We start from the raw sequence: 26534 nt of genomic DNA, 5'->3' as shown, positions 1-26534 counted from the left end.
GCCCACCCCGGCATGGCGGAGGCATGCCCACTCATTCACACCCACCCCGGCCTGGGCGCAGGCATGCCCACTCATGCACATCCACCCCGGCCTGGCGGAGGCATGCCCACTCATGCACATCCCCACCCACCCCGGCATGGCGGAGGCATGCCCACCCCGGCCTGGGCGCAGGCATGCCCACTCATTCACATCCATCGCAGCGGTGTCTCTAGAAGCGTCTATGCGCGTGGTCACTGCGCGTCACACACAACGAGCCGCTCGAGCAGTTCACTACAGCCCAAAGAGGGGATCTGGATTGTGTGCGTGGATATTAATATTTTTAGTTCAGCCGATCGCTTTCCTGTGCATTGAACCCAAGGCATAGCTCAAGGCTTAGTGTATATCACGTCTATCACGTCTGTGTTATCCAGGAGAAGTCGATCACATCTGAGACATGTAAGTCCGGGGGGTGGCGCGCGCGTGTGCTAGCAGGCTAGCCCGTTAGCTTCAGAGCAGCTCGATGCTACATCACAGAACATGCTGCTGCTTAAAGAGACTATTCTCTGCACCAGTCATCACTCCAAATAGGGTTGGGGCGTTTTAATGTAACATTAGTTCAGTTTGTTCAGATTGCCGTACGGTTAGCTCACTTGCCTTGACTGCGTTCCCATGTGAAGATGCACGTGTTTATCTGCTAACCTCAGTTATCCACCTCATTTCGTTTAATGTAACTCTTTAACTTCCAGCAAAGAGTCGCTTCTACGTGTATTTGGTGTTTTGCTGGTGCTAGGTAGCAAGCTAGGCAGTAACCAGCACATGAGCAGCTAGCTGGTCAGAGAGCAGAGGCCTAGTTGATCATGTAGCATAGCTAGCTAGCGAGTTAGCACCACGGAGCTCATGCTAGCTGGTGAGTTAACGGTCAACTAAATACAATCGTAGGGTATCAATTGTAATGTAACAATAATGCAGTTACTAGCTAGCTATAAATGGCTAAAATTGCAAGCAACGAAGGGTATCTGGTTTCTATCTATACTTTATCTGATGCTGAGAGTTCTTGCATCTGATGCATCACGATCTGGCTGTAATGAGGATGGGATCGTGCTTCCTGGGTTAGGGTTAAGGTTAGGGTTCCTGGCTGATGAAGCTGGCTAGCTAGCTAATGCACCTCATGGCTTCATGGATTTCTTCAGTTGCAATGACCAAATGATGACTATCGTTAATTGGCTAGTTAGCGACTAGAAGTGAGGTAGATGGACACTTGTGTGATTTGAAGAGTATAACTATAAGTACTATACTTATACTATACTATACTATAAGACAGTCGGTCACAAACAGGACTCGTTGCAATCAAGATGATCACTAAGTTAGCCCTAACCCTAACTACTGGGTTGAAGTTAGCCCTAACCCTAACTACTGGGTTGAAGTTAGCCCTAACCCTAACTACTGGGTTGAAGTTAGCCCTAACCCTAACTACTGGGTTGAGGGCATATTTGTCATAACCAAACAATACAACGTGGAATTTAATAGAAAGTTAATTCGCCATGAGTAACGGGTCCAGGTACATTGTAATTCTTGTAATTGCTTGTCCATACAGTATCTTATCAGTGCTAATCAGTTCCTCATTCCAGTCCAGGTACTCAGCTAGACATTTAAAGGGTCCTAAACTGGCAATTCACTATCTGTCGTCTAGCAGTCTATCAGTATCATCCCCATCTACGTACCCCATCCGATCAGTCTATCAGTATCATCCCCATCTACGTACCCCATCCGATCAGTCTATCAGTATCATCCCCATCTACGTACCCCATCCGATCAGTCTATCAGTATCATCCCCATCTACGCACCCCATCCCCATCTACGTACCCCATCCCCATCTACGTACCCCATCCCCATCTACGTACCCCATCCCCATCTACGTACCCCATCCCCATCTACGTACCCCATCCCCATCTACGTACCCCATCCGATCAGTCTATCAGTATCATCCCCATCTACGTACCCCATCCGATCATGGACGACTGTGTCCGATCATGGACGAACGTTTTTTGAGTTTCACTACAGTGAGTCTCAAAGACAATTTACCTACCTAACGTTATCGTCAAAACATAGATTGCGGTAACGTTAGTTTTAGCTAAGCTGTTCTTTCGATCATTAGCTAGCATTTTAGAATATACGCCCTTGGACAAATCGCACAAGGTAATCACAGGATATACCCAGAGGTAATTGTAAGTGATGAGGAAGTGAAAATGGAGCCATTTCAGTCCAAATATATGAACTGTTAATTATGCACAGTCCCAGCACAATGATTTGGGAAAAGTAAATTAATTGCACAGTTTTTTTTTCTTCTTGGCAAGACCTTTCAGACATGTCTGCCCTTCCATTCTGTGAGTTGCCAGACACCTATTTCTGGAGCCACATTTGAGGGTATAGTACTGGTAGCAAATGGATACCATGGGTTAACCTGATACACCTTCCTCTGATAACAAGGCATTGTGTGACACGCTTAGCATCTGTGGCCCATCTGTTATGTTCAGGTGGTTAGTGCATCATTTTCCCTACTGTTGCGTTATTATTGCCCATTCCCTGTTTTGTTGTCATAAGACTAACCCATATTGCCTAGCTGAAAGAGTAATATCAGATCATTTTATTTAAAGGTTTGTTAATGTTTTGATTGTTTTCACCTGTTTCTGGGTTTCACAAATACCTAAGTGTGGGCATGCCTTGTTGGTTTTAGCTGGAAAATAAAATTCACACAAGACTAACATGGCATTTATTCCTGAGTCCAGAGAAGTGTACTAGGGAATTAGTCCTGAGTCCAGAGAAGTGTACTAGGGAATTAGTCCTGAGTCCAGAGAAGTGTACTAGGGAATTAGTCCTGAGTCCAGAGAAGTGTACTAGGGAATTAGAACTCCTCTTCTCGGTTCACAGGCATCCAGCGACAGCCAAGTGGTACGACAGACGGGACTACGTCTTCATCGAGTTCTGTGTAGGAGACAGTAAGGATGTCAAAGTGAATTTCAACAAGGCAAAGTTCGGTTTCAGGTGAGTGAGTTTTACCAGGCAGTCAAATTTAAAAGCCTTACCAATGTTTGCTAATGACTTGTTTGGGGCATTAGTGTACTAGAATGGTCACATTTTGGTCTTTCTTTTTCCTCCACAGTTGTCTTGGAGGAACTGACAATGTCAAGTACGAGAATGAAGTGGACCTTTTTGAAGCCATTGATCAAAATGTAAATACCACTACACAACTTTCTGTAGATTCCTATGAGCTCCAGTGAAAATTAACCATTTGAAATTTGGTTGAATTTCAATAATGGCTGATTACTTGAGTCAAGTCATCAAAAGCCACTGGACACTGATATCAGAAGTTCCTTATATGATTTCCTTGTCGCACTCAGGAATCCAAACACAAACGGACAGATCGATCTGTGTTGTGCTGTTTACGAAAAGCAGATCCAGGGAAGGCATGGCCGAGGCTAACAAAAGAAAAAGCTAAGGTCCGTTCTTGTTTCTTGTTCATGGTGCTCTAGACCATCTGTGCTGCCTTTCTTACATTCAATTTGCCTCCACAGATAACTTGGCTGAGTGTTGACTTCAACAACTGGAAAGACTGGGAGGATGATTCAGATGAGGAGTTAGGCAACTTTGACCGTTTCTCAGAGGTATGTGAGAGACAGTGAGCTAATTGTATTACCCAAATAAAGTGATATTGCCCTGTTCATATTGAAAGATTAGATGGAACGCTTTAATGTAGCACCAAAATCAGGCCCATGATGTATTCTAAAAACGTAAACTTAATTTCTATTAGAAAAACAAGTTCCAGATAATGGAAAAGCAAAGGTAAACCTGTGATTTATTGCAGATGATGAACAACATGGGCGGTGAGGACGACCTTCCTGGTTTAGATGGAGCTGATGATGTAAGAGCTTTTTTGGCGTAGTTCCCATCTTATATTTTGCTGGCTTAGTTTACCATTGATGACTGATTTCACAAGTTTCCCATTGATGACTGATTTGTACATAATTCAGACGATACACTGTTGCATTGACTGTTTCTCTACAGAGTAGCAGGGTAGAGAAGCTGCTGACTAACCAGTGATAGACACAGTGATAGACGGTGATAGACAGTGATATAATTTATTTTTTTTCAATTTTATTTGGAAGGGACCATGTGCAATTAAAACATAAATGTAAAAACATTTGATGCATCGCACCAGAGTTAGCCTTAGGCTAATTTGCATCTGCAGTCCCTGTAAACAGGTAACAGATAAAAACAACAGACATAATAAAGTATAATACAGATGACATAGCATTACATTAAGACACTCTCTTTCACATTCATCAGTCATAGCAGCATGTCCAGTCACACAACCACACTCATTCACAAACCCACCTAACTGATTATTGATTGCAGTGTTGAGTAGATTTAAGATGACTTTTTAGGTTAGTTTTAAAGCTGCTCTGAAAACAGTGACACACCCGCGCCCCGCCCAACCCCCTAAATGTGTCCATTTTGCAAGGCAGCGTTAGCTAGCCCATAACTTTACACAGCTAAGTTAGCTCGGTGGCACCTGCTGCTAGTTAATGTTCTGACGTTTTCGCACAATACATTCATGCCTGCGGGGGGAGGCTCTCTCTGCACTATCCACAAATTTAGTATACATCTCTCGCGCGGATGACCGGTATTCATTCAGAGAAGTGACATCTGCACACGACCCTGTAGTTGCATGTCCTTATATGGGGCTGGCGGGGAGTTGACCTATGATAATTCAGGTCCTTATATGGGGCTGGGGGGGAGTTGACCTATGATAATTCAGGTCCTTATATGGGTCTGGGGGGGAGTTGACCTATGATAATTCAGGTCCTTATATGGGGCTGGTGGGGAGTGTATCTATGCTAATTCAGGTCCTTATATGGGGCTGGGGGGGAGTGTATCTATGCTAATTTAGGTGAGCAGCCACAAGCTTTCAACTTGTGAAACCATGAGATTCACCATTAAGAGAAGGCAGGTGAGAACTCATCCATTAAGAGAAGGCAGGTGAGAACTCATCCATTAAGAGAAGGCAGGTGAGAACTCATCCATTAAGAGAAGGCAGGTGAGAACTCATCCATTAAGAGAAAGCAGGTGAGAACTCATCCATTAAGAGAAGGCAGGTGAGAACTCATCCATTAAGAGAAGGCAGGTGAGAACTCATCCATTAAGAGAAGGCAGGTGAGAACTCATCCATTAAGAGAAGGCAGGTGAGAACTCATCCATTAAGAGAAGGCAGGTGAGAACTCATCCATTAAGAGAAAGCAGGTGAGAACTCATCCATTAAGAGAAGGCAGGTGAGAACTCATCCATTAAGAGAAGGCAGGTGGGAACTCATCCATTAAGAGAAGGCAGGTGAGAACTCATCCATTAAGAGAAGGCAGGTGAGAACTCATCCATTAAGAGAAGGCAGGTGAGAACTCATCCATTAAGAGAAGGCAGGTGGGAACTCTTCCAGCGGTTCACCATTAAGAGAAGGCAGGTGAGAACTCATCCATTAAGAGAAGGCAGGTGAGAACTCATCCATTAAGAGAAGGCAGGTGAGAACTCATCCATTAAGAGAAGGCAGGTGAGAACTCATCCATTAAGAGAAGGCAGGTGAGAACTCATCCATTAAGAGAAGGCAGGTGAGAACTCTTCCAGCGGTTCACCATTAAGAGAAGGCAGGTGAGAACTCATCCATTAAGAGAAGGCAGGTGGGAACTCATCCATTAAGAGAAGGCAGGTGGGAACTCATCCATTAAGAGAAGGCAGGTGGGAACTCATCCATTAAGAGAAGGCAGGTGGGAACTCATCCATTAAGAGAAGGCAGGTGGGAACTCATCCATTAAGAGAAGGCAGGTGGGTCCATCCAGCGGTTTACGAACACGTCGTGAATCAGACGGGAGCTTTCTTTAGAAACGTTCGTAGGAAGAAATTTAACAACGGAACTTAGGAGGATATTGGTGAATGAGTCCCATTAATTTTATGGTCCGGTGATGTTTAACTAAATGCTTTCCTTGTTTTATGTTTAGGATGAGTCTGCGGATAGCGATGATGAAAGTAAGTATTGCTCGGGTGTGTGACTCAAAGTTCCTTCACATGTTTACTTGTTTTTTTCCTCTCACGTTTGACACTATTCGGTCAGTGTGATCACTATTCTGTCTGTGATCACTATTCTGTCTGTGATCACTATTCTGTCAGTGTGATCACTATTCAGTCAGTGTGATCACTATTCAGTCAGTGTGATGACTATTCGGTCAGTGTGATGACTATTCTGTCAGTGTGATCACTATTCAGTCAGTGTGATCACTATTCAGTCAGTGTGATGACTATTCGGTCAGTGTGATGACTATTCAGTCAGTGTGATCACTATTCTGTCTGTGATCACTATTCTGTCAGTGTGATCACTATTCTGTCTGTGATCACTATTCTGTCAGTGTGATCACTATTCAGTCAGTGTGATCACTATTCAGTCAGTGTGATGACTATTCGGTCAGTGTGATGACTATTCGGTCAGTGTGATCACTATTCTGTCAGTGTGATCACTATTCTGTCTGTGATCACTATTCAGTCAGTGTGATCACTATTCTGTCAGTGTGATCACTATTCTGTCAGTGATCACTATTCGATCCGTGTGACCACTATTCGATCAGTGATCACTATTCGGTCAGTGTGATCTCTATTCGATCAGTGTGATCACTATTCGATCAGTGTGATCACTATTCTGTCAGTGTGATCACTATTCAGTCAGTGATCACTATTCTGTCAGTGATCACTATTCGATCAGTGTGATCACTATTCGGTCAGTGTGATCTCTATTCGATCAGTGTGATCACTATTCGGTCAGTGTGATCACTATTCTGTCAGTGTGATCACTATTCAGTCAGTGATCACTATTCTGTCAGTGATCACTATTCGATCAGTGTGATCACTATTCGATCAGTGTGATCTCTTCAGTCAGTGTAATCACCATGAGGACATTCAGGCAAAGTGACGTGAAGAAGCTCTGGGGTGGAAGCATCATTTCATGTTTTGCAATATGCTTGAGGTTTTGATCAACCATTTTGTGATAATTTTTTTGGGTCTAATTTCAGAAATGCCTGATTTGGAATGAAAAACTTGAAATTCTGGAAAAAGGAATGCAAGAGGAATCATGAAAAAAAACTATCTTGAGAAGTCAGTGGGGAAAAAAACTGTACAGATGAGTTGGTAGCCATATTTAAATCCATAGCCTCAACTTCAGAGTGCTCTCCAATCAGTCACCTGGTTAATATGCATAGTGTTGTACAGAGCAGCTGTGTCCACTTCCATTTGCAGTGCTGCACTCTTGACGTGTCTTGTTTTTACTATTAATTAACACAAGTAAGCACATTTGTTTGGAGAACTGTAGTCATCCTCAATTTAGCAATACATGTGAAGAGATTACAAAACAGTTTGCAAATTAATTAAAAAACAAATTTGTTTTATACCCACATCCTACGTTTCTGTGTTTTAAAGTTGGTTTCAGTGTTAAGGTAAAATTTTAAATGTGATTTAGAAATAATTTACACAGGTATCTCAGAACTAGTTGCGTCTTCTGATGGTTCCCTTTTGAGCCTTTGTGTGGAGGGTAATCTAGTCCACTTGTTGGTGTGGAGGGTAATCTAGTCCACTTTGTATCTTAGATGTTTACCTTTTCTCCTGTACCTGTTCAATTCCAAATGCTGTCATCGATATACATATATATATGTCAAAAGACGATGAATTTCCTGCAGATATCTAACTACACTTTCCTTTCAATTATCAAAAGTTTTTGATGATCCCTGGTCTTTGTTCACTAATTCCATGCCGTTTATGTATCAAACCGTTACTTTCCATTCATGTCTAACATTACATTCAAGAAACTACAGGAATAAAAAAGACCTATTTCTTTCACATGGCAAGTTAGAGGAGGCTTGAAGCTTGGTTGGCTAGGTTCCAAGTACATCTGGTTGTTTTGTTTTTACGTTCTGTTCAGTTACAGTATCTCTTCATCAAGATATCCCTCAGTCTAGTGCATAGGGTTGTCAGGGAGTATGAGGAGGTTAACATGTATAATGACCAAATTATATTTGCACTGTCAAAAATGTGAGGTGATGGAGATGTAAGCATAGTTCTTGTTCTGTATTTCAACCAGACAGGTTATTACAGGCTTAAGAAGTTCAATTCGATGTTGAATTACAGTGGAAATTCTTTTTTTTTATTGTCTACATCTTTCTAATAAACTGTCTAAGACTCATTTTACAAAGTGTGGGTTTGTCAATCAGCCATATACTGGACTTGCATTTTGAATTGGGAGTAGGTTCTATTTGTAAAGTTGGAGCATATACAGTACAATTACAGTTATGGCTGACTATGGATGACATGTTTTTCATAGTTTTTTTTTTGGCTCTATACACCACAATGAACAATTTGAAAGGAAACCAGAAGTGCTTGAAGTGTAACTTTCAGACTTTCAGCTTTCATTTGAGGGTATTTACATCCAAATCAGGTGAACGGTGGAATTACAAACAATTGTATCTGTGGTCTCTTCCTGTGCCATGTGTGCGTTATCCCCTCCTTATTTCATTTATAAGGAGCAGATGTGGTCTCTTCCTGTGCCATGTGTGCGTTATCCCCTCGTTAGTTCATTTATAAGGAGCAGATAAAAGGTTGAGTTAATTTCAAGTGTGGTACTTGCATTTGGAATATGTTGCTGTCAACTCTCCGAAATCCAAAGAGCTGTCTCTATTAGTGAAGCAACCATCACTAGGCTGTAAAATCTAAACAAACCCATCAGAGCGATAGCAGAAACATTAGGTGTTGCCAAAAACAACTGTTTGGTATATTCTTAAAGGTGGGATAGGTAGTTTGCATGGATGTACTGGTAGTTTGATGTCAACAAGGCATCCGATTGGTCATCTTTTTCAAAAGAACCCGCCCCTCCCTCCTGTCAATCATGATGTAGTCTCTCCCTCAAAACATGACTGGTAGGTGTGGCGAGATAGAGACCCTGATTGGTCAATACATTCGGGCGCGGTGCATTAAAGCCAAAAGCAAACCACCTATCCCACCTTTAAAAAACAAAGAACGCACTGGTGAGCTCAGCATCTCCAAAAGACCCGGAAGACCATGGAAAACAACTGATTGATGACAGAAGTATTATTTCCCTGGTGAAGAAAGACCCCTTCACAACAGTTGGCCAGATCAAGAACACTCCCCAGGAGGAAGAACACTCCCCAGGAGGAAGAAGAACACTCCCCAGGAGGAAGAACACTCCCCAGGAGGAAGAACACTCCCCAGGAGGAAGGAGTATCTGTGTGAAAGTCAACAATCAAGAGAAGACTTCAATAGAGTAAATATGGAGGGTTCACCACAAGATGGAAACCATTAGTGAGCCTCAAAAACAAGAAGACCAGATTAGAGTTTACCAAAGCAAATCTATAAAAGCCTGTGCATTTCTGGAACAACATCCTATGGACAGATGAGAGAACGATCAACTTGTACCAGAATGATGAGAAGAGAAGAGTATGGAGAAGGGAAGGAGCTGCTCATGACCTAAAGCAGCACCTCATCAGTGAAGCATGATGGTGGTAGTGAAGCATGATGGTGGTAGTGAAGCATGATGGTGGTAGTGAAGCATGATGGTGGTAGTGTTCTGGCGTGGGCATATATGGCTGCCATGGAACTGATTCCTTGGATTTATTGATGTGAATGCTGACAAAAGCAGCAGGATGAATTCTGAAGTGTTTCAGGCAATATTATCTGCTCATATTCAGCCAAATGCTTCAGAACTCATTGGACGGCGCTTTACAGTGCAGATGGACAATGACCTGAAGCGTATTGCGAAAGCAACCAAAGAGTCAAATCACCAGTCAAGTCAATCACCTGACCTGAATCCAGTTGAGCATGTATTTCACTTGCTGAAGACAAAACTGAAGGGAAAACGCCCAAAGAACAAGCAGGAAGTGAAGACAGCTGCAGTAGAGGCCTGGTAGAGCATCACCAGGGACAAAACCCTGCGTCTGGTGATGTCTATGGGCTCCAGACTTAAGGCGGTCAATGACTGCAAAGGATTTGCAACCAAATATTAAAAGTGACAATTTGATTTATGATTGTTAGTTTGTCCAATTTCTTTTGGTCCCTTAAGAAGGGGGTACAACATATAAAATGTGTTGTAATTCCACCCTTCACCTGATTAACCGGATCACCGGATGTAAAAACCCTCAAATTAAAGCTGAAAGTCTGCACTTAAAGCACATATTGAATGTTTCATTTCAAATCCATTGTGGTGGTGTCCAGAGCCAAAATGATGAAAATTGTGTCAATGTCCAAATATTTATGGACCTAACTGTATATGGTTGTACCAAAAATGTGACCTTGTTCACTCTTCTTAGAGAGATGGTAAATCCTCTTTGTTTGCATCTTCTAACAAACAAACATCTTTCTGCATGTGCACATCTATCCTATCCAGAGGGGTATTCTAGGAAGCGGTTTTGAATAACTAGCTTGAACCTCGGAAGTCCAACCTAGCGGGTTAATATCCCTCTGGGCCTGTGCATAAGGGTTATGTATTTGCGATAGCCTCGAAAAATCCGGATGGTCTCGCGAGGCTGGAGTAGCGCCCCCTGCAGATGCCCCGTGCCCTGTCCTGTATGCACGGCCACCAGAGGGCGCTATTTAACAGTTTCGCTTGCACACAACCCAAACGCGCACAAGCGCCAATCATTTCAATCACTGCTATATTTATGTTCGGTAATATAGTGTAGCTTACAGAATTTGGCACATGTTTTACATATGAATACCGTGCCCTATACTATGATGCAAGATTTGGTATTTTGATATAAAAGGACACCCTCCCATCTTGACAGCATCACTTCCTATGGCCGCATTCTGACCAGACCTCCGTGGAAGAACCAAACACCCATTGCGCTCTAGTGAAGGATGGACATCCTGTTGGGTCTTGCTTAAAATAATAAAACTGTTTTCAGTTGTTAATTATTAATTATTCTTTTTTTGTGGTGGTATAGGCTACTCAAACTACCAACTGTTTTCATTTTTCTGGCACATCTGTCGACTCCAGAGATCTGTCTGCAGTCATGAATGGCATTTAATTCAACTTTACATTCTGTCTGTAGTTTTTCAAAGTAGCTTTAGTGTAATTAACTATATTTGTTTGAATTATATGTTTAGTATAGCTTGTAGCTTAATTAGATGTTCACAGTAGTAGCTTCCACAAGACCTCTATTATACTAGAATAGGTCGTTGAGAGATGTGCGCTAGGACCCAGAGCGGGAGCTGACCGTGTAAGCCAGCACTTCCTCTTTGGGCTCGAGCTCTTGTGTTCTGTGATCATGGCTGCTCGCAACACATCCGCCATGTTTGATAATGAGAAACCAGGAGGTTAGCGAGAACCTGCTTATTATTTACATCACCCACCATACACTTGTTCAGTCGAAGACTCAAAGGCATCTGGGTCTTTGAAATTCAAGGATTTCAATGTAGGTCAATTTTAATTCAATTTTGTTGGGGGAAAGTTTGGAAGTGTGTGTGTGTGAGAGAGAGAGAGAGAGAGAGAGAGAGAGAGAGAGAGGGATGATCACGATGATGCTCTCCCGTGAGCTGCTAGGGTAGCTAGGTTCCCTAGCCAGCAGAGAAATGCCCCCTGAGCAACTCTTGAGTGTTAGTTAGTAAGTTAGTCAGGTAGCAGCTATCTGATGTGAGCAGAGTCTGTCCCCGTCCCAGCAGGATGAGAGATGTAAACAAACATGAGCCGAACCGACCAGCTACTACCAGCACCATGAAGCTGCTGCTGGGTAGCTAGCACGCTAATTCACATGGGTTTCTACATAGCAGGTAGAATAGCTAACGTTAGCTAGCTTTAGGCAGGGTTAGGTAGCTAGCTAGTTAGCTAGCTTTAGGCAGGGTTAGGTAGCTAGCTAGTTAGCTGGGTTAGGAAAGACGAGAGACTTGAGTTACTGGAGCTGCTTCATGGGCTCGCTAGCTAACTCCCACAGAGACTAGAACATGATGCTTTTATCTTTCAGCGTAGGCTAGAATAGGCTATATATAATCACCCTGGATAGACCAGCTTAACCCTGGATAGACCAGCCTAACCCTGGATAGACCCGCTTAACCCTGGATAGACCCGCTTAACCCTGGATAGACCCGCTTAACCCTGGATAGACCCGCTTAACCCTGGATAGACCCGCTTAACCCTGGATAGACCTGCTTAACCCTGGATAGACCCGCTTAACCCTGGATAGACCCGCTTAACCCTGGATAGACCCGCTTAACCCTGGATAGACCCGCTTAACCCTGGATAGACCCGCTTAACCCTGGATAGACCCGCTTAACCCTGGATAGACCCGCTTAACCCTGGATAGACCCGCTTAACCCTGGATAGACCCGTTTAACCCTGGATAGACCCGCTTAACCCTGGATAGACCCGCTTAACCCTGGATAGACCCGCTTAACCCTGGATAGACCCGCTTAACCCTGGATAGACCAGTTTAACCCTGGATAGACCCGCTTAACCCTGGATAGACCCGCTTAACCCTGGATAGACCAGTTTAACCCTGGATAGACCAGCTAGCGCGTTATAGTAATACAGAACAGAACAGGCCTGTGGTCGCTATGGGTACAGACTAGAGCACTAGTAGCTGGCTGGCTGCTCAGATAGGAACCGTTGGGCTCAAACGGGTTGTTTTGTTAGCTAGATAACATTAGCAACAAAACCTAGCTAGCTAACGTTAGCCAAAATAAAACTAGCTAGCACTAAACTAGCTAGCACTAAACTAGCTAGCACTCCTAGCTCCTGCCCAGCTCCGCGGTGCTACAGGCCCTCTCTCTAAGGACGTTCTGCTGAGCGCTTCAGCAGCATCCTGCCATCTCTAAATGAAAGTTAATTGGAAATATACGGCTATACATTTAGCGATATAGCTATTCTATATATAGCTGCCAAGTTGCTGTTGGTCAAGACATGCAGATTAAAAGAGTTTCCTTTACATTATTACCCTTACCATCCCAGCCAGCAGCTAGACCCTAGACTCACTAGCTAGCTAGGGCTAACCCTAACCCTAGACTCACTAGCTAGCTAGGGCTAACCCTAACCCTAGACTCACTAGCTAGCTAGGGCTAACCCTAACCCTAGACTCACTAGCTAGCTAGGGCTAACCCTAACCCTAGACTCACTAGCTAGCATGTTTACGGGTTAACTACGTGAGCTAGATTGTGAGCTAACTTTAGCTGATAATAAGAGGTTATCAGGCTGGTGGTTTTGTGAGCTATCCAGCTGGATCAGTACCGTGGGCCGTTGCTCTGTTTCCACCAACTGCATTCTAAGCTAACTTTATCTAGATGTATTGTACTGGTTCACTAAGGTTAGCTGGTGAGATGCCGTGTGGATGGGATGCGTTCCGTCGCACATTAGCCTGAGCTAGCTAGCTGACATGTACATTAGCCTGAGCTAGCTAGCTGACATGTACATTAGCCTGAGCTAGCTAGCTAGCTGACATGTACAGAGGCGCATGTATAGCTAGCCAAATAGGAGCAACTTCGAGGGGTTTTAGCGCTGGGAATGCAAATAGCATGCATATCAATTACGGCAACCTTTAGATGGTACAGTTAGATGTTGTCGTTTTTTTTTTTTTTTACTATTCGTAAACTTTTGTACCATACAAATACTGCCCTTTTCCGGTGTCAAGCGTCCTGCTGAGCCTCCGAGCAGCCCGTATCTCATAGTGGGTTAGGGCCCGGCTGCCTAGTCGACTGATGGGAGATGTAACTGCGACATTTCAAGAGTTGCGGGGTGCTATGTTTATGTTATGTTTATGAAGATGCTGCTGTTGTGACCAAGACATTTCTTCAAGACATAATGCTATGTATAGTTTATTACAAGTAATTACATCTGTGTGACACTGGACTCATTGTTTATCGGTCATTCACTACATTTCTTGGTATATATAACATTGGTAGACTATATATTAAATATATAAGTCCAAAGTTCTTAATATTGGATTATAAAATGCTGGGACAGGACTGCTGTGAATATGAGTGCTTTATAAAAATTGACCTGGTTTTCCTGGTGCTCTGTTTTCTAGATGGAGGCAAATAACCATTTCAACTATGGCAGTCACTCCTCTGTGTCGACCAACTCAGGACTGAAGCTCTCCTCAGGGGATTCTCCTTACACTAATGGGTCCTCCATGAGCTTCCCTCAGCAAGGAAAAAGTAAGTGCAAACATGAAATACAACAACGGATGAATAGTCTGTTCTCTCAGCCCTGGTGGTTCAGCAGGTGTGGGCTACTGTACGCTGTTGGACCAAAACTCTCACCTCAAAATTGCATGACTAAGAAGTTCAAAATGCATGAGTTGTTTCTTGCTTATTGATTACTGCTATTCAACCCCTCATGTCTTCCTCTCTTTTCTACAGATATTAACGGCGAAATGAATGTGAATGGCGTCTCTACTGTAATTGGGTCCAGTGTGCCTGGCTCCCACCCACCAACGGCTCCTTACCCTCACATGAGCAACCACCACCACCACCAGAGCAGTATGAGCTATGACTACCTGTGGGGAGGACAGCCACAGTACAGTCCCGCCATGGGCTCCCCACCTGGGCAAGGGATGCACCAGAAGCAGCCTCCCCCTGGGCTGATGCAGCAGCAGACCCAGCACCACTTCCAGGGTCACGGACAGTACCAACTAAACGGGGGCATGGGAGGGTCCCGTCAGCCCCCAGTGGCCCCACCTAACGTGACTCTGACAGGTGGCCAGTACTGGAACAGGGGTAACCAAGGTCAACAGCAAATGGGGTATAACTCTCATGGTGTGTATGGAGCCTACCAGAGTCAGGTGCATCCTGGGATTGCACCCTCTCAGCATCACCAGCAGCAGTCTCTACAGCCACCCCCTCACCAACAGACCCAGCAACACCTCCACCCTCACCACCACCCACACCATCACCACCAGCAGCACCAGCAACAACCTCAGCATTACGGCATGGTGCCTAACGGGATGCCCTACTACCAGCACCAACCCCAGCACCCACCACTACCTGCTCCACAACCGCAGCCCCCTCCCCAATCTCAACCCCAGGCCCAAATGATGCCCCCAACCTCCCAGAATTTCACTCCCCCACGTGGCAGCCCCCAACACCACAATTTAGGTAGGGGGGGTACTGGCAGCCCCATCCCTATGGGGGTATCCTCTGTACCACTAATGTCCCCCTCAGCCGTTCCGGATGGTGGATCCCCCCAGGGCCAGACCAGGGAGAGGAGCCCACATGGCAGCACTGTGGGGATGCCTGCTGTCATGCAAGGTGACTATTTTACACTCCACTTGGCTAAGCATAGAGTAACCTAACTCTGTTTTCATGGAGAAGAAGACAGTATTTGTATTGCCACAGTACATTGACATATTTGCACAGTGGTGAGATCCAAAAGCATTACATAAACATGCTAATAAACGCTTCCCAGTGGCTGTATTGAATTAGGACAGCTAGGCTTTCTTTCGAACCAGCTACTCAGTTATTTTCCTGGTTGTTGGAAATGTTTTCAGATACAATGACAAAACTGTACATTTAATTAGGGCATGAGCGGTTGGCCATGTTGGATAGTATGGCTGTTTCCCCCCTATATTTCCTTCCTTCTTTATATGAATCCAGTTGTAAATCGTCAGGCAGGCAATGGGATTTTGACTGCATGTCCTCTTACTCATGTCATGTTTCCAACCATTTCAAACCAAAATAACATAGGAACCCCATTATTGGAACACTTGAACATAACTCTTCCAGGTGATATTTGATTTGTTCCAACTATGTTGAGGTGGGGATGTAGCAGGTTTATTTTATATGCACTCCATCTGGTTTGATTCCCCCTTCTGACCTTTCTGTAATCTCAAGTTGTCTGACTGCTTTCTTTCTGTGTGGTCTTTTTCCCCGCAGGGCGGATGAGTGAGGCTTTTGAAGATGTAGATAAAGGCTACAACGGGATGGAGAGGTCGCCTGTGGCTCAACGACTACCTAAAAGCGACAGCTACCCTCCCAAGCCCCCTGGACCTCCCATCGGGCCCCCTGACTACTGCCAGCCAATGACCCAGCGCCATGAAATGGCCCCCTTAGTCAGGGAGCCTGCAAAGACTGCACCTCCCCCCTCTATGTCGTTGCCTCCTTCAGCTGTGTCTGCACCTCCTGCTGTGCATTCCACATCTCCTCTGGCTAAGGCAGCAACACCTCCGAGGGTCTCAGTATCTCCTGTGGTTTCTGTGACTTCCCAGGCTGCATCAGGACCACCAATAGTTTCATCTCCTAGCGCTGTATCTACACCTCCACGAAACTCCACACCTCCCCTGGTTCCCTCCATTCCTTCTCCCGCTGCTCCCCCCAGGCTCTGCTCATCTCATTTAATGGTCCAAGGCCTTAGGCCGCTCCCTGTATCTGTGGCTCAGATCTCCCCTGCTGTATCCACTCATCCATCAGCAGTATCTCCTCCCTCCTCTGTGTCTGCATCACCTCCTAAGTCATGTGCACCTCATCTACAAATGGAAAAAGGCTTTAGACCTCCAGCGATGTCTTCACCTCTTGCAGCGGTGTCCAGTCTTACTGCGCGATCTATCCCACCTTGCTCAATTTCTGCCCCAATCTCAGCTCTCCAGCAGATGGTCCAGGGATCCAGACCTCCTCCTCTGATGCCATGTTCTCCAGTTGTCTCTGGAGGTCCTCGAGAAAGGTCTGGTCCTCCACCATCAGCATGTGGTCCTCTGTCAACAGTGTTTGCCCCGGTGACAGCGACCACTTCTGGACCTCCCTTAACAGGTTCTGCATCTCCCTCATCGGCACCAGTACCCGGATCACCCTCTTCGATGTCTGCTGCGTCTCCCACAGTAGTGTCCAGGCCCCCTTTGCCAGTCAGTGCATCTTTTGAACCTGTGCCCACACCTCCTCAGACTGTATCTGTCTCTCCTCCTGTGGTCACTGCTCCTGTTTCTGCGGTGTCCTCAGGAACTAGGGCGATGCCTGTACTTCCTTTAACAGCCCATGGTCCTAGAGCCCTGCCTGGCTGTGGACCTCCTCCTCTCACATCTCAAGCCCCCCGGGCGTCACCTGTGTCTGCGCCTCCTGCCTTGATGTCTTCTCCTCCTCCAGTAGTGACTGCCGCCCAGACTCCCCCACCCACCCCCATGCCCCCAAAAGCCCCAAAACAGATGTTTCTCAATGAGCCAGATGATCGGGGCATCAGAGATAAGAGTGCTCCCACTGTTGGACCAACTGGAAAAGCAGAGGCAAGTTCAGCCCAAGATCAGCCTGAAGCAGATAAGTCTGAAATGCCATCAAAGACGGGCGCTGCTAAGGTCCCGACTGTTCATTGTGAAACGCACTCAAGCAGGTGTTCTCCCATGAGTCCCCAGCCGGCCGAGGGCTCCCCCAGGAGCACAGGCACACGGGATGACAGGAGAGACTCCACAGACTGGACGGACACCACAGGCTGTTTAGATGACCCCTGTGAGGAGTCTGTGGATGAGCCCTCGCTGGCCGAGTCCTCGCGCCTCCACAGTACCAGGATGGATGACACCAGTTTCACTGAGGAGGAGGAAGCGTTTAATGACTCTTCACTTGAGGACACTTCAACATTTGACGTTACTTCTGGCGTGGAGGACGCCTGTCGTATGGAGGACAACAGCTCGCACTTCCACGACTCCTCGCGTTTTGATGACTCCTCTCGTTTGGACGTCAGCGAATCTCGCGTGGACGAAACCTCTTGTATGGACGACACCTCTCGTTTGGATGACACCTCTCGTACTGAGAATATGTCCTATATGTGCAACACTACAATGGATAGCAGCTCTTCTGTAGAGGACTCCAGGGACGAGGTTCTGGGTGATTGCAAAACAGAAGACACCTCTGGGGTTGAGGAGAACATGGACAGCTGCCTGAGTGCCAGGGCCATGCTGGAGTGCTCTCTCAACACCTTGCAGACGGAGGAGTCCCATGTTGACTCATCCCAGGATGAGGCCTCCGTAGCCTCGTTTGGCCCCTTCAAGTCTGCACCACACTGCAGAGGTAACCTTTTGTTCTGTCATAGCAGACATGCAGGCAAACATTTCTAATACACATCTAAAAAATGACTTTTTTCTTAATCTATTTAGAACTTTAATGGATTCTAGAGCCCTCTTAGTGTGCAGGATGCTAGGAATTAGCTGCACATGTGATGGATGAATGCACAGTACAGGGTTGAAATTCAACTGAATTTGCATTAAATCAGGTTTTAACCAAGATCATGCTGCCAGATCTAGAATTGCATTTTATGTTTTTTTTCCACATAGGCTACATTTAATTTCCATGTTATAGGGGTCTGCGGTGGTGTAGCGGTCTAATGCATTGTGGTCCGGTGCAGCTGCCCACCGGAAACCGGTGGCCTCGCCAGATCTGAGTATGGCCCGATCCCAGAGGGAGGGGCCTATTGGGCCGCCTCTCCCTGAGGGTGGTTAGTTTAATCTCTGCTTGAGAGTTCGTCACACAACAGCAACCCTGTCTGGTGTTGGAATGATGGTTGTGAGCTGAGATAGTCAAGGAGATGTCTCTCCCTTTCACATTGCTGACTGGCCGGGTTGTGTGATGAATCCTCAACAGTTAGTAGGGGGTAACTGGACCCTAGGTCTGGGTCAATTGGCTTCCAAATTGGATGAAAATGGGATAAAATCCTAAAATAAGTATATAAAATATAATAAAAAATAGTTGAAAAAAAACTGTTAGAGGCTGTAGACTCATATGTGACGCGCCTGAGCTTGACGCGCTTGTACTCCAAGTACACCAAGTAATCCACAACGTTTCGATGAATGTCAGTATAACAAAAGTTTATTTTAGTGCGAGATCCATACTTTGAGGCTCGTTGCAAACAAATCATAGATCAAACTTCTGTCCGTAGACTAAACCAAAATAACAAGGCCGTGTAGGAACCACTATGAGCTTAGCGGTCAAAAACTGTATGATACCGCCATACCTGAGCTCCCTGTGCTTCCTACCCCCCCAAACATTTTAACAATGAAACGGGGAAAGCCAAACAAAAAAGGGGCGTGTCCAATTGACATTCCTAATTGACTCGGCATGTTAACCCTTAATCAACAAAACAAAAAGGGCATGCAATAGGCTACACACTTTCATATTCTTATTCTTAGTCAGACCATATACACATTCAATATTCATAAATAAACACTTGGCACATAAGCCCTTAACTTTAAACTAAAGTAGGAGAACGTTTGGCTCCAACATTCCGGCCCCTAATTGTTCTTGTAAGAACCAAACAAAAACAATTATAATTTACAAACAACATAGGGGGCCAAAGCGTAATAGTCCACTTCCAGTCCATTCCCAAAGAGGGTATTCCACAGTCAGTTTGTGTTCCACGGAACGGTCAGTAAAGTGAAGTGTGCATGTGTGTGAAAAAACAAAACACGGGGCATGGTCTGCTATGCAGGGGCTTCCAGCAGCAGACATAGTTTGGTAATGGGCCTGCAAAGGGTGTTGGACCGCGTTCTAACCTGCACTTGCCTAACGAACCCCTTGGAGTCTGGCCTGCTTTCTGTGACTCGTCCCATTACCCACGAACTACGTGGAGCTGAGTCATCAATGATGAGAACTATGTCCCCTGGGGCAAAGTTTCTCCTCTTCTTCGTCCATTTCTGTCGCTTTTGTAGGTCTGGAAGATACTCCTTGGTCCATCTTTTCCAGAACAAATTGGCCATGTACTGTATTTGTCGCCATCTCCTCCTAGAGTAACAGTCCTCAGGCTTGAACACTCCCGGTGGAATAGAAGGATTGGTGCTCAATAGAAGAAGATGATTTGGTGTGAGAGGCTCTAAATCATTAGGGTCATCTGACGCTGTAGTGATTGGCCTGTCGTTGATGATTGACTCCACCTCACAGAGCAGCGTCTGAAGCCCTTCTTCATCCAGTGTCTGTTGGTTCATTAAGGCACCAAGAACCCGCCTGATTGTCCTTATCTGTCTCTCCCAAATACCTCCATGGTGAGATCCAGTGGGAGGGTTAAAGATCCATGTGACACCCCTTTAGAGAAGAGTTCCCTGGATCTTCTCATCATCCAAGCCTTCAACCGCTTCCCGTAACTCACGTTCTGCTCTCACAAAGTTTGTACCGTTGTCTGAGCGGATAATCTTCACTTGCCCTCTCCTGGCTACAAACCGTCTGATGGCGTTTATGCAGGAGTTGGTATCCAAGGAATGTGCCACCTCTATGGGAACAGCCCTTATGTTCATGCACGTAAAAATTACTCCATACCGCTTGACGGTTACTCTGCCACGCCTTATTTCGAACGGGCCGAAGTAGTCGACACCCACGTTAGTGAAGGATGGCTCGTCTGGAATCAGTCTTTCCTCGGGTAGATCAGCCATGTGCTGCTCGCCTCTGGGCCCACTGAACTTCCTGCAGCTGACGCATTTGGAGATTTCTTTTCTGACAGCTGCATTTGCTTTAAGAATCCAATATCTCTGTCTGAGACGAGAGAGTGTGTGATTTCTTCCGCTATGACCAACGTTCTCGTGGACATGCCGAATAAGAAGCTGTGCCACATGGTGGTTGTTGGGCAGAATAGCTGGGTGCTTCGACAGCACCGGCATAGCTGATCTGTTCAATCTGCCACCTACCCGCATCACACTATCCTGGAGCACTGGACATAGCCTGAGAAGATGGCTGCTCCTTTTGACAGGTAGGCCTTTCTTCAGGTTGACCTCATCTGGAAACATTCTCCACTGACAGAAACTGATAATCTGTAATTCTGCATCCAAAAGATCATCAGCAGTAAGAGTTCTTTTGATCAGTGCTCTTCTTTTGCTGCTCCTCAGCCTCTTGTTTTCCTCTTCATGCTTTTGTCCTGATTGTACACCTTTCCTTTCCTTGCACAATCGTTTCAGTGCACCTTTAACCTTTAGCACCCAAGCAACTGCTCTTCTGAGGCGGTGCCAGTCTGAGAAATGGGAGATGAGCTTGCTGACAGCATCGACGTTCTCCTCCACAGATATAGCATTAACCAGTGTGTCCCTCTTCACCTCTGGATCATTCACGCCTAGAGGCTCATCTGGAATACAAGGCCATTCTGACTCTGGCTGTGTTATGAAGCCCGGTCCTGAAATCCAGTTAAAGTCCCTTTTCACAAACACCTTAGCTGAAACACCTCTGGAGGCGAAGTCAGCAGGATTCAAGCTAGTGTTCACATATTTCCACTGGGACACATCTGAATGATCCCTGATGACGGCGACTCTGTTTGCAACGAATGTGTGAAACCTTGCCGTTTCATTTCTAACATATTTCAACACTGACGTGCTGTCAGTCCAAAACACGGATGGCTTTAGTTGTAGCTCTAACTCTGCTCTCATCATCCTGTCCACACGTACAGCCACTGTGGCAGCTGTGAGCTCCATACGCGGTATGGTGATTGGCTTTAGCGGAGCGACACGAGCCTTACCCATGATGAAAGCACAGTGGGCCTGATTCTCTTGGTTCCTCAATGACAGGTAGGTGACCGTGCCATAGCCATTCTCGCTGGCTTCAGCAAAGTGATGGAGTTGAGCTGACACAGGTTCCTTAAAGTCAGTGGGTTTGATGCATCGCTTAACCTCATAGTCTGTCAGCTGGTTCAAATCCATTAACCAGTTCTCCCACTTTACTGCCAGAACTTCAGGGATGCTCTCGTCCCATCCAAGCTTCAACCTGCACAGCTCCCGCAATAGCTGCTTTGCCGGGAGGATAAGGGGTGCGAGAATACCAAGCGGTTCGTAAATGGAGCTAACCATTGAAAGAAGGCCTCTTCTTGTGAGTGGTCTGTCCTGAATTGAAATTTTAAACTTCAGTGTGTCAGATTTAACACACCACTGTACTCCGAGGGCTCTTTCTACTGGTGGTGTGTCTTGATCTAAGTCCAGATCCTTTATTTCCTTTGCTCTCTCCTCCTCTGGGATAGAGGCAATAACGGTTTGGCTGTTGCTCGTCCATTTATTCAGCCTAAAGCCTCCTTTTGCACACAAGGCCTTGAGCTCCCGTGTGAGTGTCAAGGCTTCCTCTTCACTGGCCACTGACTTTAAACAGTCATCCACGTAGAAGTTCCTCAGAACTGTGTTCACTGCTTCAGATGAAAAACTGTCTGTGCGGTCCGTCGCACATTTTTTCAAAGCGAAATTTGCACAGCTTGGGGAAGAAGTAGCTCCGAAGATATGCACCACCATCTTGTATTCCTCCAGCTCCATTTCCAGATCTCCGTCCGGCCACCAGAGAAACCTGAGAAGGTCAGTATCCTGTTCAGGGACCTTCACCTGGTGGAACATGGCTTCAATGTCTGTCATAAAAGCAACAGGTTCTTGGCGAAATCTGGACAAAACACCAATTAGATTAGTTGTCAGATCTGGGCCTTGGAGAAGCTTAGCATTGAGTGATGTCCCTAGATAGGTGGCTCCGCAGTCAAATACCACCCTCAGCTTGTGTTTTTTGGGGTGGTACACCCCGTGGTGTGGGAGATACCACGCTCTTTTAGTGCTCTCTTTCTGGGGTTCCCTTGACACTTTCACTGCAAAACCGTTGTCTAGGATGTTTGCCATGAACTTAGTGTAGTCTTCACGGAACTGTGCGTTCTTGGTGAGTTTTCTTTTCAGGTTGCAGGCACGCTGTTCTGCGATGCAGCGGTTATTGGGAAACTCATCATCTTTATCCCTCAGCGGTAAGCATATGCTGTAGTGGTTATCCACTAACTTAGCCGACTGAGAGACACGTTCCATGAAGAGTTGGTCTTCTCTTGACATTTCAAGTTGTCCCTCAAAGTGGCGCTCTGGGAAATCATATTTGGCCTGCTGCTGTAGCAGCCCTTCCAGTCTTTCAACAGAAATCCTGTGTGTCATTACTTGTGACTGCCCGTAGGTGGAGACATTTCCTCTTGTTAAAGGCCCATTCACAATCCAGCCTAACCTCGTTTCGACAGCATAAGGACCGTTGCCACGGCTGTTTATGATTGTCCATGGCTCCATAGCCTGAGGCACATTGGTGCCAATCAATAATCCAACTTCAGCGTCTATGTGTTTGAGACGCACTTGCTTCAAATATGGCCATCTGTCCACATCAGCCTGGGTAGGAATGTTTCCCTTAGCCACTGGGATACACTTCTGTGTGAAAACAACGGGAAGGTCCAAAAAACTATTGTTATCCATGCTGCCTATTTCCAAACCAGAGACGGCAAAGGTTCTCACCACTTCCTGTTTGTTCATGGTCTTAAGAAGTATGCTTGTTCTTCTTCCAGAGACCTTGAGGTCCTGTAACAGCGCCTCTGTACAGAATGAAGCTGTACTACCTGGATCTAAAAAGGCATATGTCTCAACAACTCTATTACCCTTTTTCATTTTCACCCTAACAGGTATGATAGCCAAGATGCAATCAGTAACACCGGCCCCAGTATGACTCCCAACTTCTTCTTCTCCATTTAGGTGAACACATGCACTATTCACCGCACCAGTGCTCATCTCCTTTTGACCTGCATCCTTGTGAATGTGCAGTAAGGTAGGATGCTTGAACGAACACACTGTACAGACAAGCCTATTACCACATCCTTTGCTCATATGTCCAGGGATCAGACAACCAAAGCAGACTCCCTTGTTCTTCAGAAAGTCCAGCTTCTCTTGATGTGGCCTTTTACCCAGTTCTGTGCAGTTGCCTAGACTATGTTCTCCTTGACAGAATGGACACTGCTTCCGTACCACAGTAGCGGGATTACCTTTCAGAGTCTTCTGAACTGGTGTGGCGCTAGTGACAAACCCAAAACCACCTTTCTTCTCTTTTACTGCACCTGATTTGCTCACGGGTTAGTGGGGCGTGTCCAATTGACATTCCTAATTGACTAGGCATGTTAACCCCTTAATCAACAAAACAAAAAGGACATGCAATAGGCTACACACTTTCATATTCTTATTCTTAGTCAGACCATATACACATTCAATATTCATAAATAAACACTTGGCACATAAGCCCTTAACTTTAAACTAAAGTAGGAGAATGTTTGGCTCCAACAGAGGCTACAAAAAAGGTAAAAACTACCCACATTCCCAAATGTAACTTCCCATGGTAAATTTCCGGAAACTTCCCGGAAATTCTCCACCCCTTTGCAACCCTATTTGTGACAATGTTCTCAGGAGCTTTATCCACTAAACTTTATAATAATAATAATAATAATAATAATAAATGGGATTTATATAGCGCCTTTCTAGACACCCAAGGACGCTCTACAAGAACAGAGAAGACAAATCAGACAAAACAACAGACAGGACTAACAACACAGGGTAGGCTAACTTTGACTTTTTGATCTCTTAGAGTCTGAGGTGGATCGGGCGCCGGAGGGGAGGGACATGCCAGACTCTGCTGGAACCGTCAGTGAAAAGTATGTTGCTGCTGGACTTGTGGCTCCGTCTGTCATCATGGCCGTAGACGAGCCTGCCGTTGCCCTCAGTGCCCCAGTGGAGGGCCCTATGGTACACCCAGTCCTGCCCGCACCTGCCCCAGCTGTGACCGCCACCGGGAGAAAGACAAAACCCCCTGGCAAACCCCGGAAGCCCCGCGCTCCAACCTCCTCCACTCCTGGTACACCAGCTTCTTTTTGTCTCTGTTGTCTGTTGTGCTTTGAAGATACAATAAGTGATGAAAGATTCATGAGGACTAGCCAAACATGTTGCTTGTCCCCCTCTGCAGTCTCCAAGGTCCCTGGCCAAGCACAGCGGAAGCCCAAAGGGAAGACGAGTTCTAATGTGGACAAGGCGGAGAAAACAAAGAAGCTTGAGAAAGGAGTGGAAGGAGAGAAGGAGAAGGGAGCAGGGAGGAAGAGAAAGAAGAGCGTGAAAGGGAAGAAGAGCGTGAAAGAGGGAGTTACTGAGTCAGCAGCTGTCGTCGGAGAGGCTGCTGGTGGGTTACTTCCTGGTCAAGGTGAACCAGTCAAAGCCATTGGTGAGCCAAGTCTGGCAAGTGGTGAGACCCCACCAGTTGTGAAACCCAAGAAGGCCAAAAAGGCCAAGAAACTGGAACCAAAACCAGCCAAAATACCGAAAATGGAGGTTGATACTAAAACTAATGAAGATAACAATGATGGAGATGACAGCTCCACTGCAGGTAATAACCACGTTTTTAATTCATACAAATCCATTTCAGTGGCAGTTCGTTATACGTTACTGCATTGGTTTGGAGAACGAGCCTCAGTTTTGAGGTCATTGATGTGTGTGTCCACCGGAACAGGAGACACCCCCAAGAGGAGGATGGCCACAGAGGAGCAGGTCCACTTCCCTCTGCTTCATGGGTAATAATGCTTCTGATTCATACGGACACTCCGGCCCAAATGTCCCCCTAATTAGTTTGCGTCTGTGTCCATGACATTTCATAGTTACTTTCTACCTATAAATCTGCCGTTGTGTTAAAAAAAAAAAAGCTGTTGTGTTCTTGACTAACTAATAGTGATAGTGTGTTTCCACTGTGGCTCTTGTGTTCTCTGTATGTGGTCCCTTAATGGCTCTCCTGATTGGTGCTCTCTCTGTGTGCGGCCCCTTAATGGCTCTCCTGATTGGTGCTCTCTCTGTGTGCGGCCCCTTAATGGCTCTCCTGATTGGTGCTCTAGCTGGAGGCGGGAGATCCGGGTGAAGAAGGCAGAGGACCGTCTGAAGGGAGAGACCTGGTACTACAGCCCCTGTGGGAGGAGGATGAAGCAGTTTCCAGAAGTCATCAAGGTAGACAGCAACACGTCACTATCGGACCCTTACAGCTGCATGTAATCACTGGTAACTGAGCACCCCTTCTGATTGGTTCTTCTCCAGTACCTGAAGAGGCATCAGGACAGCGTAGTGACCAGGGAGAACTTCAGCTTCAGCCCCCGCATGCCTGTGGGAGACTTCTACGAGGAGAAGGACACCCCTGAGGTCTGGACCGTGGCCAAGTGCTGCTCATTTCTCTTCCGTTTATAGCAATTTCCCTCGGATCAGCTGCTGGGTCAAGGTGGCCTCTTTTAACATGTCACATCCACCCACCTACTATACACAGACTACACATCTACCATCTCTAAACATGAGATCTTTGTTGGTACTTTTCCAGGGTATGGAATGGGTTCTCCTGGCTAATGAAGAAGTGCCCTCCATGATAATGGCCATCACCGGCCGTCGCGGGCGACCTCCGAACCCTGACAAAGAGAAGCCCCGCCCCCGAGTCCGGCGCGCCAAGGCGGGGCAGGCGCGGCGTCCAGGCAGGCCCCCCAAACCCACCATGGTGGACCTGCTCAGCAAGGTGGACGCCAGAATGCTGAAGAAGATGGAGGCCAAGGGTGATTACCTAGCGTTGCTCAGAGAGAAAGTAGGCCACTGCAACTAGACAAACATTCATTGTTGATGCAGGGTGCTGTAGTCAAGTAGTATTGTAGAAGCTTTCAATTCTGTTTGGTAAGCTCCAAATAGTTTGCAATATTAGTTTGCAATATTTGATATCTCAAACCTTTTTTTTATTTTTATTATCATCTATTTTTA

General features: G+C 45.9%; 2 protein-coding genes across 3 annotated transcripts in view; both read left to right on the top strand.

Moving 5' to 3' along the window:
- The first annotated feature begins 265 nt into the window (after positions 1–265).
- On the top strand, positions 266–8242 carry ptges3b (prostaglandin E synthase 3b (cytosolic)). Its single transcript, XM_084436337.1, has 8 exons — positions 266–435; positions 2908–3021; positions 3140–3209; positions 3378–3476; positions 3552–3641; positions 3842–3898; positions 6024–6051; positions 7086–8242. Coding segments are annotated over exons 1-8 (480 nt in total). The 5' UTR covers positions 266–433; the 3' UTR covers positions 7106–8242.
- Positions 8243–11351: 3109 nt separating this feature from the next.
- The window catches only part of baz2a (bromodomain adjacent to zinc finger domain, 2A), a 37841-nt gene continuing 22658 nt past the window's right edge, over positions 11352–26534 (top strand). For both annotated transcript variants that reach the window (XM_084462133.1, XM_084462134.1), the window contains exons 1-10: positions 11352–11489; positions 14091–14220; positions 14425–15312; positions 15937–18051; positions 24352–24618; positions 24727–25140; positions 25264–25324; positions 25640–25748; positions 25836–25937; positions 26110–26335. In XM_084462133.1, coding sequence (XP_084318259.1) covers positions 14091–14220; positions 14425–15312; positions 15937–18051; positions 24352–24618; positions 24727–25140; positions 25264–25324; positions 25640–25748; positions 25836–25937; positions 26110–26335 — 4312 coding nt within the window. In that variant the 5' untranslated portion in view covers positions 11352–11489. The remainder of the gene's footprint in view (positions 11490–14090; positions 14221–14424; positions 15313–15936; positions 18052–24351; positions 24619–24726; positions 25141–25263; positions 25325–25639; positions 25749–25835; positions 25938–26109; positions 26336–26534) is intronic.

This window comes from Borostomias antarcticus (genome assembly GCF_949987555.1).
Source record: "Borostomias antarcticus genome assembly, chromosome: 3".
In the NCBI taxonomy this organism is placed as follows: domain Eukaryota; kingdom Metazoa; phylum Chordata; class Actinopteri; order Stomiiformes; family Stomiidae; genus Borostomias; species Borostomias antarcticus.
This window is presented reverse-complemented; position numbering and strand designations above follow the sequence as displayed.